Source organism: Pelophylax lessonae (assembly GCF_965119305.1).
Source record: "Pelophylax lessonae genome assembly, chromosome: 3".
NCBI lineage: Eukaryota > Metazoa > Chordata > Amphibia > Anura > Ranidae > Pelophylax > Pelophylax lessonae.
Window position 1 is genome coordinate 51264704 of NC_138770.1, and position 15054 is coordinate 51279757.

Here is a 15054-nt window from a genome sequence, read left to right on the forward strand (position 1 = left end):
TGGTGGGAACCCCTCATAATGGGCACAGCAGGTGTACAGACCTGGGAACTCAGCACAGGGATGATGGGAACTCCTCATAATGGGCACAGCAGGTGTACAGACCCAGGAACTCAGCACAAGGATGGTGGAAACTCCTCATAATGGGCACAGCAGGTGTACAGACCCAGGAACTCAGCACAAGGATGGTGGAACCCCCTCATAATGGGCACAGCAGGTGTACAGACCCAGGAACTCAGCACAGGGATGGTGGGAACCCCTCATAATGGGCACAGCAGGTGTACAGACCCAGGAACTCAGCACAGGGATAGTGGGAACCTCTCATAATGGGCACAGCAGGTGTACAGACCCAGGAACTCAGCACAAGGATGGTGGGAACCTCTCATAATGGGCACAGCAGGTGTACAGAGCCAGGAACTCAGCACAAGGATGGTGGGAACCTCTCATAATGGGCACAGCAGGTGAACAGACCCAGGAACTCAGCACAAGGATGGTGGGAACCTCTCATAATGGGCACAACAGTTGTACAGACCCATGAACTTCACACAGGGGTGGTGGGAACCACTCATAATGGGCACAGCAGGTGTACAGACCCAGGAACTCAGCACAGGGATTGTGGGAACCCCTCATAATGGGCACAGCAGGTTTACAGACCAAGGAGCCTTCTACTTTGGCATAATTCATCTCCAGCATGGGATGGAGGCTGGGGTGGGTTACCAGTACTCCCAGCCAGTGGGACAATGGAAAAGCCAGACTGGTTTTTTGCAAGACTGGCAGATGACATCTGATGTTACTCTTCATTATTAATTCCAGTTTGAATTTAATGCATGAATTTCCTTCTTCGTACAAATTATCATCACCAGACGCATTCATGTCCTGTAATCCCAATATGTAAACTCTTATATAATCAGCTCATTACATAAACATGGCAGAGAGTCATTAACACCGAAACCAGTCTGCATGGGTCTCCTTTCATCGTCTATGGTTCATATTAGATGTCCCCGTGCCATCAAAGTGCTCATCTTCTGTCTAATCGTTCCCAATAAAACGTATCACTGCGATGGCAGCGGCAGATGTTCCGGCTTGGGGGCTCAGCCATGGATTTACATGCAGGAACATCTACACGGGAGTTCCATCCCGGACTGCTGATGTCTTGATCCTTTAGCATCTCTGGTTAATCCGGGGTTCCCAGGCTGCGTTTGATGTGGGGCAGGAGCCGGCTTGTACGGAAAAACTTCAAAGTTTTTAGGTCCAGAGGAGAGGACGGGACTGTCGTGAGAACCTTGTAACTCCAGGAAGGACACGAGGATCCTCAATCCCCATAATTCCTGTAACGTAAACTGACTTCTCAGCACCTCGCCTTCCGCAGATCCTCACGTTTCTTCCTGATTTTCCAGGGACAAAGCCTTTTTATCATTGGTTTTCCTTTTAGAGGCCTGTTAGGGCTCTCTAACACTTATGGCCAGGGGTGGTAGGAATAGGCAGTTTAGCCATGGTCTAACCACCCCCAACCACTCGTCTTGACCTAAGACAGTGGCCAGATGGGGTTGTACTTATGCCATGGGTGCAATGCTTTACTGTACGACGAGACAAACATTAAACAGCCTTTCACATTCGATGGGCAGTTACGTTGCATACAGTGGCAGTGCATGCCTTTAAGGGTTAAAAGAAGGGGAAGCAAGGGCTGACGCTTATATAAAATGACCCCTTAATGAGAAGGTTTTGGCAAAAAAAAAATATTCAGTACAAAGTTGCATCCAAATTCGCACCAAAGTAATGCGGGCACCTTTAAGTCGCACTGATCTGAACAGATGCCATTGCAAACAATGGACTGTAACTTGTTGTGTGACTTGGCATGTCTAAAGTCACATGACAAGTCTCAGAAGGGTGAATGGGCCTTTTGCTTGCACATGATTGGATGATGGAAGTCAGCAAAGCATCACCCTGTCCATTAAGCTAAGTGAAAATTCCCTTGTAAAGTCAAGATCCTATTTGCCTTTAGTAAGTCAACCCCCAATGTAACAATTCTAAGGAACACTAGAGAGAATTAGGAAATCCATTGGTTACATTTATTGCCTAATTCCCTCTAGTGTTCTCTAGAATTGTTACATTGTATCTCTAGTGATTATAATGCGGTATTTAACTACTGCCTGTAATAAAAGAACATTCATTCAGAAGAGTTAAAGATGATGGTGCAGGGACTATTAAAATAATGCATTACGACCATTAGATGGAGCTAAGGAGCATAGGAAATACATACATTTTCTCACAAGAGATACAAAGTAATAAAGCAAGAGAATGCTGGTGGGAACTGGTAAGTAAATGTATCCACTGGTTATCCTCTAGTGTTCTCAAGAAGTATTACATTGTAGCTAATTCCACAAAGATGTACACCTATTTCCTATGCTCCTCGGTTAGCTCAAGTGGTCATAATGTGTACACGTATTTCCTATGCACCTTGGCTCCCTTTAGTGGTCATAAAATGAACACACATTTCCTATGCTCACTGGCTCCCTCTTGTGGTCATAATGTGTACACATATATATGCTCCACGGCTCCCTCTAGTGGTCATAATGTGTACACATATTTCCTATATCCTTGCTTCCCCTCTAGTGGTCATAATGTGTACATATGTTTCCTTTGCTCCTCTGCTCCCTCTAGTGTTTATAATGTGTACACATAGTTCCTATGCTCCTCCGCTCCCACTAGTGGTCATAATGTGTACACATATTTCCTATATCCCTGCTCTCCCTCTAGTGGTCATAATGTGTACACATGTTTTCTATGCTCCTCTGCTCCCTCTGGTGGTCATAATGTGTACACATATTTCCTATGATCCTCTGCTCCCTCTGGTTTTCATAAAGTGTACACGTATTTCCTATGCTCCTCAGCTCCCTCTAGTGGTCATGTGTACACATATTTCCTACATCCCTGCTCTCCCTCTAAGGGTCACAATGTGTACACGTATTTCCTATGCTCCACAGCTCCCTCTAGTCAGTGGCGTAGCGTGGGGGGTGCAGGGGGGGCAAGCCGCACCGGGCGCAACATCTGGGGGGGCGCATCCGCAGTGTCACTCTGTCTGTCTGACATACACAGTTCACACACTGTCTGCAGCTGCCTCCATCTTTAGGCTGGGAGATGTCCAGCGTGGCCGCCCTATGGATGAAAATGGCAGGTCGGGACGGGGCTGGACTGTGCTTCACCTGTCCATTGGTGTAGGGTGGGGTGGCGTTGCAAGCCAAGCCCCACCTATTCCCCCTCTCCTCACTACTCAGTCAGTTTAGCAGCGAGTGAGTCAGCAGCCTGGCACTGTCACAGAGTGGGTTTTTTTTTTAAATCGCATGATTAGAGCCAGGGGCTCTAATAGGCTTCAAAAAAGGGTGGACCCGGGTGCAGAGCAGTGCACCCCGAGCCCACCCATTGTGTGACAATAGCGAATGAAAATCCTCCTCCTGGCCAATCAGGAAGCGGGTCCGAGACCCGCTTCCTAATTGGCCGAAAGGCGAACTCATGCCATTGGCCGAGGAGGAGGCGGGAGGACTCGAGGAGACGCGGGGAACTGAGGAGAAGCCGCCGCTCCAGGTAAGTCTCTCTGCAGTGAAAGGGGGCACGCTGGTCTGTCTGCATTGAAGGGGGCACGCTGGCCTGTCTGCATTGAAAGGGGGCACGATGATCTCTCTGCATTGAAAGGGGGCACGCTGGTCATTCTGCACTGAAAGGGGGCACGCTGGTCATTCTGCATTGAATGGGGGCACGCTGGTCATTCTGCATTGAAAGGGGGCACGCTGGTCTCTCTGCATTGAAAGGGGGCACGCTGGTCATTCAAACTTGTATTTAGATGCATTTTACTTTAATTAAGATGCATTTTACTTTAATTACATCAGTATTTTCATAACAAACAATACATGTGCTTAGGGGGTAAGGGTTTCTTTAACTAATCTAGTGGAAGAGACTCGAGTGCTAAAATCCCGCGGGTTAGGGGGCGCAAATTACTTGCCTTGCCCCGGGTGCTGACAACCCACGCTACGCCACTGCCTCTAGTGATCATAATGTGCACACACATTTCCTATGCCCCTCCTCTCTCTTGCTGCATTTTCAGATGCGTGGGGGTGTCATTAGGAATTATTGGCACCCCCGCGCGCCTGCTAAAGCACCTGTTTTGTCTGTGGGTGTGGGAACGCATGCAAATATACACTTTGATAACTGTGAACCTAGACTCCCCAGGAACAGAAAAACCAAATACAATTGATTTTTCTGCCCCCAGACAAAAATGAGCACTTAACTCTTGCAATAGTTAAGAAGGGAGGGGTGTAAAAGTAATATTGTATTTTTACCAGAGTTTTTTTTCCAAGTTTTAGAGAAATACCAGAACCTCCTTATTTTTTATTATTCTGTTTGTGGTCCCATTAGGGACATTCGTTTTTTTTTTTTTTTTTTTTTTACATTTTTTTGTTTATTTGGTGACAACGTTGTCAATGGGACAGGAAGTAGACAGAGATCTCTCTAACACATACACAACGATACAGACACTTCTGTTTTCTAGTACTGTTTGGGAAGGCTAGAATTTCCACAGCTTTTTATTGGTGTCTTTTTTTCCCCTTGGAAATTTCAGCACTCGGGTTGTCACTGAGACAGGAAGTAAAAGGGAAATTTTCCCAGTAGGGACAAGGGCAGCTATAAAAACTGAAGATCTAAGCCGCAGTTTGGCAAGCCATCTATTGCGATCTACCCTTCGACCACGGGAAGCCGATGGGTAGATGGTGAACACATCTCTGCTTTGCTGGTCATTTCCACCAGCTTCATATTTAATGCAGAGTGGAGAGCGGGAAGCAGCACAGTACTGGATGGAGGGTGGGAGCAGGAGCTGCCAGATTTACTTTTCAAGTTAACCAGCAGGTGTATGGTTGCTAGGGTGCCAGGTGGTCCTAGAAACCATTTACCAGCTTGTTAATATGAAAGGTTAACTCTGGCCGCTCCAGCTCCAGCCCTCCATCTAGGACTGTGCTGCCTCCTGCTTTGCAGTACACCGGTTGTAAGGTAGGAGAGTGCCACCTACACAATGGTGTATGACTGTGTCGGGGGGGGGGGGATGATGTGAAGGGGCAAAGGACACTGCTGGGGGGGGGGGCAGAGGACACTGCTATGGAGGCCAGGGGACAATACTGTGTGTGTGTTTGTAGGTGGGTGGGGAAGCAGAGGATAGAGAGACGGAAGACACTACAGTAGGGAGAGGGATGTGAGGGGGGGGGGGGGCAGAGGACACTGCTTTGTGGTAGGCACTGGACACTACTGTGGGGGGAGGGGAGCAGAGGACACTGCTATGGGGGCAGAGGACAGTACAGTATGGAAGAGGGGGTAGAGAGGATGATGAAAATACTGTGTGGGACAGAGTACATTACTATAGGGGGGGGGAAGGGGGGGGTTGATGTGAAGACGGGGCAGATTAGTTTTCTATGGGAGGGCAGAGGACAGTACTGTATGGGGGGGGGGGGTCAGAGTGGCAGAAGACACTACTCGTGGTGGGGGCAGATGGGCAGAGAACACTAGGACACTACTTTGGGGGTTAGGGGTGAGGGATGCACGGGACACTACAGTGGGGGAGGGGGGTGTGAAGGTGACAGAGGACACTGCTTTGGGGAGGGCACAGGTCACTACTGTGGGGGGGGGGAGAGCAGAGGACACTGCTATGGGGGGGGGGGCAGGGGGGCAGTGGATAATACAGTGAGGGGGATATGTGAAAGGGAAGCAGAGGACACTGCTATGGGGGACAGGGGAGCAGTGGATACTACAGTGAGGGGGATATGTGAAAGGGAAGCAGAGGACACTGCTATGGGGGACAGGGGAGCAGTGGATACTACAGTGAGGGGGATATGTGAAAGGGAGCAAAGGACACTGCTATGGGAAGGGGGGAAGAGGACACTACTATGGGGGGGGGGCAGAGTACATTACTGTGGGGGGGATGTGAAGGGGGCAGAGGACACTGCTATGAGGGGCAGAGGACACTACTGGAGAGGAGAAAAGGACACTACTGTGGGGGGGTGCACAGTACATTGCTGTGGGGGTATGATGTGAATGGAGGGCAGAGCACACCACTGTGGGATTGGAAGGCACAGGACACTACTGTGGAAGGTGATGTTAAGTGATGTGAAGGGTGAAGGGGGGCAGAGGATACTACTGTGTGGGGCAGAGTACATTACTGTGGGGGGAGGGATGTAAAGGGGGCATAGGATACAACTGTGACAGACTATGTGTTCTTCATGCTGTCTTTTTACAATGGACTAGTTTTTTTGTTTTTTTTTTTTAAACATTTTCAACTGTTTTTAGGAGTCAGTTCAACTTGAACATGTTAACTAATTGGTATCTTCTTTTTTTTCCTTTGCATGGTGACCCCACTGCAGCCAACTTTGGGCTTAAAGCCAAGAAAAGTGTGATTCACCCGCGTTCTGCATCAAGCAACAAGACCAGATTCTCCCTGTCATCGGAAAAATCGGATCCAAATGGACTGAACATGTCGCCAGCAAACAGCGGCTTTGCATCTTTCTCCAACACATGTCCACACGAAAAATTTGAGGACACTGCCCACTCGCTGGTCAATGACGACATCGAAAAAAAGGTTCACGTAAACAAAGATGGCAGCCTTTCAGTGGAGATGAAGGTGCGTTTTCGCTTACTCAACGAGGAGACCCTTCAGTGGTCCACACAAATAAAGAAATCCAGCACATCCGGCAAGGGGAAATGCGAACAGCTTTGTTTATATGATGAAAATGGTATAAAAGAGATGAACCATGAAACCTTTTCTGAGACAGATGAGTCTTTTTATCCATGTGATGGCGACTCGTACAGCTCAAAGCTTAACGATGCGGAATTAGACATGTACTGTGCTCACTGTGGCATGCAGTGTCAAGATTATGACATCTGGAAGAACCCCATGCATGCCAACCCTCAAGAGGACTATACCAAGAAGGCAACTTGGCAAACTCAATCATCTGCTTCCAGCACTTCCTCACATAACAAATTGGCATCCAACCAGAAAGCATCTATGGACAGCCTCCGTACCTTGTCTTCTGAAGAGTACAGGGAGCATGTTGTCCACAAATCCTCTTGCTATTCTGAAACTAGAGAAAATGGAGAAACAACCATTAGATATTCAAGAGTTAGCCAGTGCACAAGTCGTAGTAGTCAGTCAACTGCAGCCTCAAATGTGGATGCCTCCTCAGATACAGCCAGGCAGAAGACGGGGGATAGCCAAAAGAAATCACGTTCCAGCCGTAGGAGTCAAATGTCTTTACAGAACCAGGAGTCACAGAGCTCCGAAGGACACCTAAAAACTGAAGGGGGAAGCTTGGCAGACGGCAGTGAACCATCTCCCACACCTTGTTCAAATGGTGAAAGCTGTAGCCAAAGAGTTGAAATGGTTTCACAATCATTGCACTCTAAAGCAAGTCAGAGAAGACTACTTAAACGAGACAGCACTAATACCAAGAGTGTTGGGTCAAATATCAGTTACAATGAAAATGAAGAAAGAGATGAAACTAGTGCTAAGGAAACACTTATGAACATGCTAAGTGTTTCCATTGAAAGAGGAGTGTCTGAAGACCCTAGTGAATGTACAGAGCAAACAGTGACCATAAATGAACCGGAAGATCACGGGAATGGAGAACATACAGCCCCAGATTACTCGTTGAAATCTAGCGCTAGTGACTGCGATAAGTGTTCCTCAAGAGCAAGCACTCATTCCAGATCTTCAGCTAGAAGAGCAGAGAAAAACAAAAGTTGCGGCCAAAATGGTGGTCAAGATTCCTGCAGTTCTCCTTGCTTGTCTTCCATTTCAAAGCAAAATAGTAAAAAAATATTGGACCATCGGGAAAGTTTAGAAAATTGTGAGACCATTTCAAATAATAACAGGTCTACCTCTTCTAAATCAAATAGAAAATCCCATTTAGAAAGTCGAGGACAGAGCTTTCGGTCTAACCGGTCACATCAAACAATGTCACCTGTAGCAGACTCAGCTTTACCTCAAGAGCAAGAAGATAATCAAGCCCCATTTCAAGAGGACAGTTGCAATGAATCCTTAAAATCACGCTGCACAGGCAAATCTGAAGGATGCATAGCAGCCACCGCAGATGGAGATGGTCAGGAAAGCCTTCCAGTTTCACGGTCATCAAGTAAATCTCAATCCTTCAGTTCGAAATACAACAATGTAAGCTGTCGGGAAAATGAAAAAAATAATAGCGTTAGTTCAAGAGTGTCATCAGCATCAGAGAAAAAAGGCAAACCGGTTGGGTCCTCCGAATTATGTGATTGCAGTTCTTCAAGAGACAGTGCCAGAGCCATGTCCCAAAATAGTAAAGATGATGAAAAGCTAAATGATCAGAATGGAATTTCTGAAACATGTAGCAGGATATCAGCTTTGGAGACTCCCTGCATTCACAGTCCTTCACCTCCAAAAGATAAACCAGTCAAAAGACATCTGCGATCTTCTCACTATAAATATTCCAGTAACAGCATGAACATTGACCCATTGAGAAACATTGATGGAGAAATGGTCGACAGCTCACGATCCTCAACACCTGCATCAAAGGGATTGTTGGTGTCTAAGATCAGCATTGAGACCTGCAAACTGCTAAAAAATTCTGCTTCTAATAATAATAGTACAGAGGATATTCCTAATAGCAAAAAACGTAAAAACAGCTCTAGTTCTTCAAAGAGAAAACTTAAAGTAGAATCATTTGATCGAGAAAACAATGTTAGTAGTGAACTTACACCATCTGCGCTACCCAACGTTTCCCCAGAAGATGTCGTCAATGAATGGCTTAAAAAGATTCCCTCCGAGACAATGGCTGTTGAATATGAAGTTGAAGAATGCCAAAAAAAGGTCAACATGGCTACCGAAACTGAAGGACCAAAACTGGTCTCTGATAAAGAGGACAATGGTGAACTGAACGAGGTCTCCACAACAGAAGAACAAAATGATGACCAAGTTGGCAAGCAAATGACTGAGGTGTGTTGTACCGATAATGCCAATCAAACGGCAGTTTCAAATTTGTCTGATAAGGAAGAAATTGACATGTCTGATTTGTCAAATATATCAAAAACAAATAATGCGAAAAATGAGGCAGGGACAGAGGACTGCACTTATGATAAAAGGTCACTACCAAACAACATACATAATTCTGTGCAAATAATGAAAGCACTGCTAAATCCATTACATGAATCAAAACTTGACCGGTCAAACAGTTTACCAGTAGTATCACAAACCATGGGAAAGAAGCTTAGTAACTCTGCACAGGTCCTGATCTCATGCCTTGCTGGTCTTCAGCTTCTAAATGATGGTCCAACAGATCCCACGAAAAACTCAAATGACTCAAAGTATATTGAACTTATAAATATTTTTCAGGCGCTATGGGCAGAAGGTCCAACCAATAAAAATATAACTGATCTTAAGTCTGCAAAGCACTATTCCAGAGAAGATGAGTTGACTCCAGTTTCGTCCTCTGGAGTGGATATCAACAGCGGGTTTGATGGATCAGGTGATGGTAGTATAACTGGCGGAGGTGATGGTACTGCAACTGAAAAATCAGTAGTTAAGGAAGTGGAATGTGATAGTAAAAACATACAACTTTGCAATGAAGAACCAACCTCTTCAGGGGATCCCGAAGAACCAACCTCTTCAGGAGACCAGGATACAGGAAGTGGTCAAACAGCCACCACAGAAACTGCCGATGCTGGTTTTGATGAGACTAAATCTTATGTCATGGATGAAAATATGAATGAAAAGAAAATAGACAGTAACTCTGATGGAGATATAAAAGACTCTATGAAAGGACATGGAAGCACTGATACAGAAGCTGTAGAGGACCATGCCACGAGTAATAATGACACCATGAATATCCTTAGCCATAATGAAAACGAGGCAAAAACCCAGGAGTCTAACTCGCAGGAGGCAAGCGACGTCAATTCTTGCAGTCAGACCACTATCATATCTACTTCTGATTCGAATGAGAAAAACAATCCAGCAGCAAATGACCAAACATTTGATGCTGACCCAGTTTGGGTACTGAAGCTATTAAAAAAAATTGAGAAGGAGTTTATGACTCATTATGTGGATGCAATGCATGAATTCAAGGTCAGGTGGAATCTGGAAAACAACGAAAATCTCGAGGAGATGATTACAGAACTTAAGAATGAGGTAAGCCAAAGAATTCAGAGAAGTATTTCAGATGAGCTGAAGAAAATCAAGAGTCGAGCTGGAATTAGGATGCCAAGGCCCCCTGATGATGGTCCGAAGCGCAAGTCTTCTTTGCAAGCAGATGAAAGGCGAAGACGTTTGCAAGCAATGCAGAGAAGGTCCATGCATGGTTATGCAATTGGTGATAAAATGGAAGGTGGAACTAATGATTCATGTGAGACTGATGAAGAAGACTTAACTTTCAGTGCTTCATTTGCAGATGACAGCAGTGGACAAGGGAACGACGAGTTCTGCCCATGTGAGAAATGCATAAAACAGAAAATGTTAGCAAAATTAGCAAAACCAAGGCCTCCAGTTGCAGATGCTCCTATAGTGAGGGCATTTGACCTTCAACAGATATTGAAGATAAAGCGGGAAAACAATCAGCCAAAAGATACTGGACAAGAAACATGTGACAATGATGTTAAGGCAGCAACTGAAAAAGATTGTCCTGAAGGTCCAAATGAAGAAGATGCCATTGACGCTGCCTCTCTATCTTCTAAAGCTGGTGATGAAATGATAACAACAAAAGCAGACATTGTGGAACAAGATGGTGAAAATAATGAGACTGAGGGCCAGCAGGATAAATCATCTGTAGAAGAAAATGAAATATGTGAAGCAAATGAGCTTCAATGTGAACCCACAGGAGAAGAAGAAATGGAAATTAAAGACTCTGATGTAGAAAACAAGTCCGAAAAAGTAGACTCTGATGAAGAAAACACGTTCGAAAAAGTAGACTCCGATGTAGAAAACAAGTTCGAAAAAGTAGACTCCGATGTAGAAAACACGTTCGAAAAAGTAGACTCCGATGTGGAAAACAAGTTCACTGATGACTTGGATGGCGAACTAGAAAATGCCATATCTGATGAACTTAACTCTGCTGGTGCCCAAGGGAAAGGGATGAACACAGACTACCCAGCGGATGAGGATAACACAGCAGTGTGCGAAGAGGAACAGCCAAACATACTAGAGGATGTCCACCAAGATCGAGATCAAGAATTACCATCTGAACATGAGGAAACAAAAGAGGCTTCTGATTCTGGTGATGAAAAACCCATAAAGGATGAAGCTGCTGTAACAGATGAGTGTTCTCAAAATGGTTTTTGCCATGAAGAAAATAACACAATGAACCCTGTCATCAAAACCGAGGACAACTCAGAAGATGAAGACACGGAAGCTGTTGAATCCCATGGTTTGTACTTCCAGAGATCTTGTTTAGGTAACGGTTCTCTCATAACACAGAATGGCTCTGTGGAAGATCTAGAAGAATGTAAAGAGACAAACAATACCTTAGGGGAAACATCACCAAATGGACAATCAAACAGTTCTGGTAGTAAACATTCCCAGATGTACCCTGACAGTTCCTCCGAGGAGGAGGATGGAGACTCTCCACGAGCAAGCCCTTCTGGTAAAAATAAAAGTGAAGGTATTGGGCGGGTATCAAACAACATAGGAAGCTTTGATGATTGTGACAGTAAATCTAAAAAGGCTTTGGAAGATGATATTATTGATCAAGATGACCTGGACTTTTAGGTAAACTCACTTTTAGACCCTCACATATACCTCTAAAAAGAAAAGCTCAACAGATCCAACTGATAAAACTGATATTTGCATTGCAGTTTATTTGCCATGTACCTAGTTAGTAGCAATCATCTTTTAGCCTTCTGGTAGCAAAAGGCTCAAACTTGCAGCAGCTATTTTCTTGTTTATAAAGCTTGTGTTTTGCACTGTAAATTGACGGTTTGAAAGTGCTGTTGGGTTCCAATGAGGAAATACGGGGTGTCTCACAAAGGTTCTACAGCAGGTGGAGGGTCCATGACCACTTATAGTGCTGTCCAGTCATTTCCCAGCATCAACTAAACAAATGCTTATAACTCTTCAAGGGGAAATTACTAATTTGCTTTAGATGTCATTTGAAAATGAAAAGTACCATGTGATCATTGTATATGTCATCATTTTTTCAAATGCTTTCTTTAAACCATGGGTGTCCAACCTTTTGGCTTCTCTGGGCCACATTGAGTGTAGAGAAATTTTCTTGGGCCGCATATTAAATATATACTATAGTTAAGGTATATAAGTAATAAAATGCCACCGCGCCCCCCTCACTAATTTAACACAACTAGAGGATGATCAAATGAAATGGAATCAGTATACAGAGGTTTACTTCTTCTGAGCGATAATAAAGGAACACTCTAACCACCATGACCACTTCAGTGATTTGAAGTGGTCATGGTGGTAGAGTCAGAAACACTGCACATGCTCCCCTCCCCCCTCTGAGGCAGCCTCTGCCTACCATTAGTTGGAAGCTGCTGTGGCCGTGCCCCCGACCTGACTTCCTTCTTCCCCAGCAAAAAAAAATTGTCAGGAGGCAGTGGGCCGCATTGCCTGAGGTTCTGGGCCGCATGTGGCCCTCGGGCCGCAGGTTGGACATGCCTGCTTTAAACTTACAAAAGGTTTTTTTTTTTTTTCTTCAATAGTTTTTTTATTGAATGAATAGTTGCGAGGTCAATGCCACTTGGCAGGGCCAGCTACAGGACAACAATGGAGAATTCTTTCCACTGGCCACCAATGTAAGGGGCATTTTTCCCAATCACACTTAACTAATTGATTTAGGAGGGGTTCAATGAGAGTTAAAAATGATTTCAAAGGTTCTAGGGCAGTGTTTCTCAACCAGGGTTGCACTGAACCCTAGGGTTCCTCTAGAGCAGGGCTTCCCAAACTTTTTTTGGGCCGAGACCCACTTCTGAATACAGTTATTTTTCATGACCCACTTGCTTGTAATTGAATATTGTAAAGCGCTACAGCATTTGTTGGCGCTATATAAATGCAAATAATAATAATAATGCATATTTTAAAGGGAGGGGGGATGTTAAATTAAAAATAGAAGCTGCCATGAACTCCTGACACCGCCGGGCCACCTGGTCCTTCTATGCTACAGAGGCCGCCGTCTCTGCCCGCTATATCTGAGAGAATCCCGCCGCCAGTCTAGCCACCACTGCTCCTGCCAGCAGGGCCGAGGAGCTGGCTCTGTATCCCATGAACATATCCTACAACCTACATAACAGCCCACACATGTGCTCACTGATTCAAGTATCCTCGCGAGAAATGCAGATCAGCCTCCGTAAACTGCGTTGGCGGGGTCCTGAATCCATCGCGATTTGACTGCTCTGGCTCTGTGTAATTTGTGCGGGCTTGCACAGCACAATTAAAGTGGGCCCGCTCTCAGTGATTTCCGGCTCAGCGCGACCCACTCAAATGCAGCTGGCAACCCACCAGTGGGTCCCGACCCACAGTTTGGGAACTCCTGCTCTAGAGGCTGCTAAGGGTTCCTTGAGCACCTTCTGCCTCTCAGATAAGTTCCCACTTTCACAAGATCTTTTTAGCTATATATAAGGAGGTAATTATTTCCAATGTCCACAAGTGTAAGGAGCATTCTTCCCACTGACCATCACACTAATATATCGTGAGTTGTAGACATAGTCATTTTTAGCAGGGGTTCCCTGGTATTGGAAAGTTATTTTAAGGATTTCCCTGTGTTAAAATGGTTAAGAAAGGCTGCTCTAGGGTAAAAATGTTGAAAAAAAGCTGGTCGAATCTATCTATCCTATCATAAATTTAGTGAGCTGAAGAGAACCTGTGAGAATGGCAGAAGCTACTATGTAGCTCCGCCACCTAAAATGTTCTCCCATAGGGCCCAATGAAATATGTAAGTAGGTTATTGGGCACTTACTAATTCAATAAAAAACATATAAAAGGCTATTTGCTATCCACCTTACAGGTTCTGTTTCTATGTCTGACAGTATTGAACAGGAAGAATGCTTCCTTTGGACGGCTTGATGTAACGCTGCTAAAAACAATACTTACATAGTACATACTATATAAACGACTGCAAGAATAGCCTCCAGTATGGGTCAAGGTTTGGTAATGGTAACTGATTTTTTGTAAAAATGTGTCTGTAATGTCATCTATGTTACATCAGTCAACGATTGCACGTTGGTTGGGTTAAATTGAACCTGTTGTTAGGAAAATCTTATCATGGTGGCATGGTTACCTAGTAGCTGGCGCCACAAGGTACGGCTGCAAAATAATGTTCTTTAAACTTAAAACATGGTGAAGTTTGTTAATCCTAAGTTACGATGTGCCTCAACGACCTGTACTGTAGAGGGGTGCATGCTGTGCATTGTAGAATGTAGGGGGAGGAAGGATTTATTGAACAGCAAGTAAGCAAAGATGGCTTGTGCTGCCTATCAAATCTTGACCTGGTCAAAATTTAAGTGGAAATTTACTTAAAAAAAAAAAAAAAAAAATAATAAAATCAGCTTTTCATTGTGAAAGAGACATACTATGGGGTCTATTTATAGAAACTTTACATAGCCATTTCATTTATCAAATGTTCTTTAGGCTATTTTCTTTTCTGAGGAATGTTCTTTTATTATGGACAGTGGTAAAATACTACATTATGGTAACAAGATGGAGGTAAGGAGCATAGGAAATACCTAAATCATTGTAACAAGAGATACAATTCTAGAGGACGCTAGAGGGAATTAGCATTGCAATGTAATTAAATTCCATGCACATACCATTAAAGATGGCTGAACTCGAAGAAGAAAACCGACAAAGTTGTCAGGACAGTTTTGCATCAGTGGGATCAGGAACAGCCCCAGTGAACTTCCAGCCAATTTCTATCTGCTGGTCATAGTGGGACCGTTACCATTAGATGAGAAAGCAAAGGTGTCACTACTAAGAATCCCTAAATAATAATACCCATTTTTTAAAATTAGATTGGGGTGCTGCTGCTATGCGGTGAGCTGATGGTTTGGTCCAAACCT

General features: G+C 44.6%; 1 protein-coding gene across 1 annotated transcript in view; it reads left to right on the forward strand.

Moving 5' to 3' along the window:
• RP1L1 (RP1 like 1) overlaps positions 1-11758 on the forward strand; it is a gene marked incomplete at both ends in the record, with an annotated part of 51353 nt that extends 39595 nt beyond the window's left edge. The window contains one exon of the mRNA XM_082250536.1: positions 6396-11758. Coding sequence (XP_082106662.1) covers positions 6396-11758 — 5363 coding nt within the window. The remainder of the gene's footprint in view (positions 1-6395) is intronic.
• Between the last annotated feature and the right edge of the window lie 3296 nt (positions 11759-15054).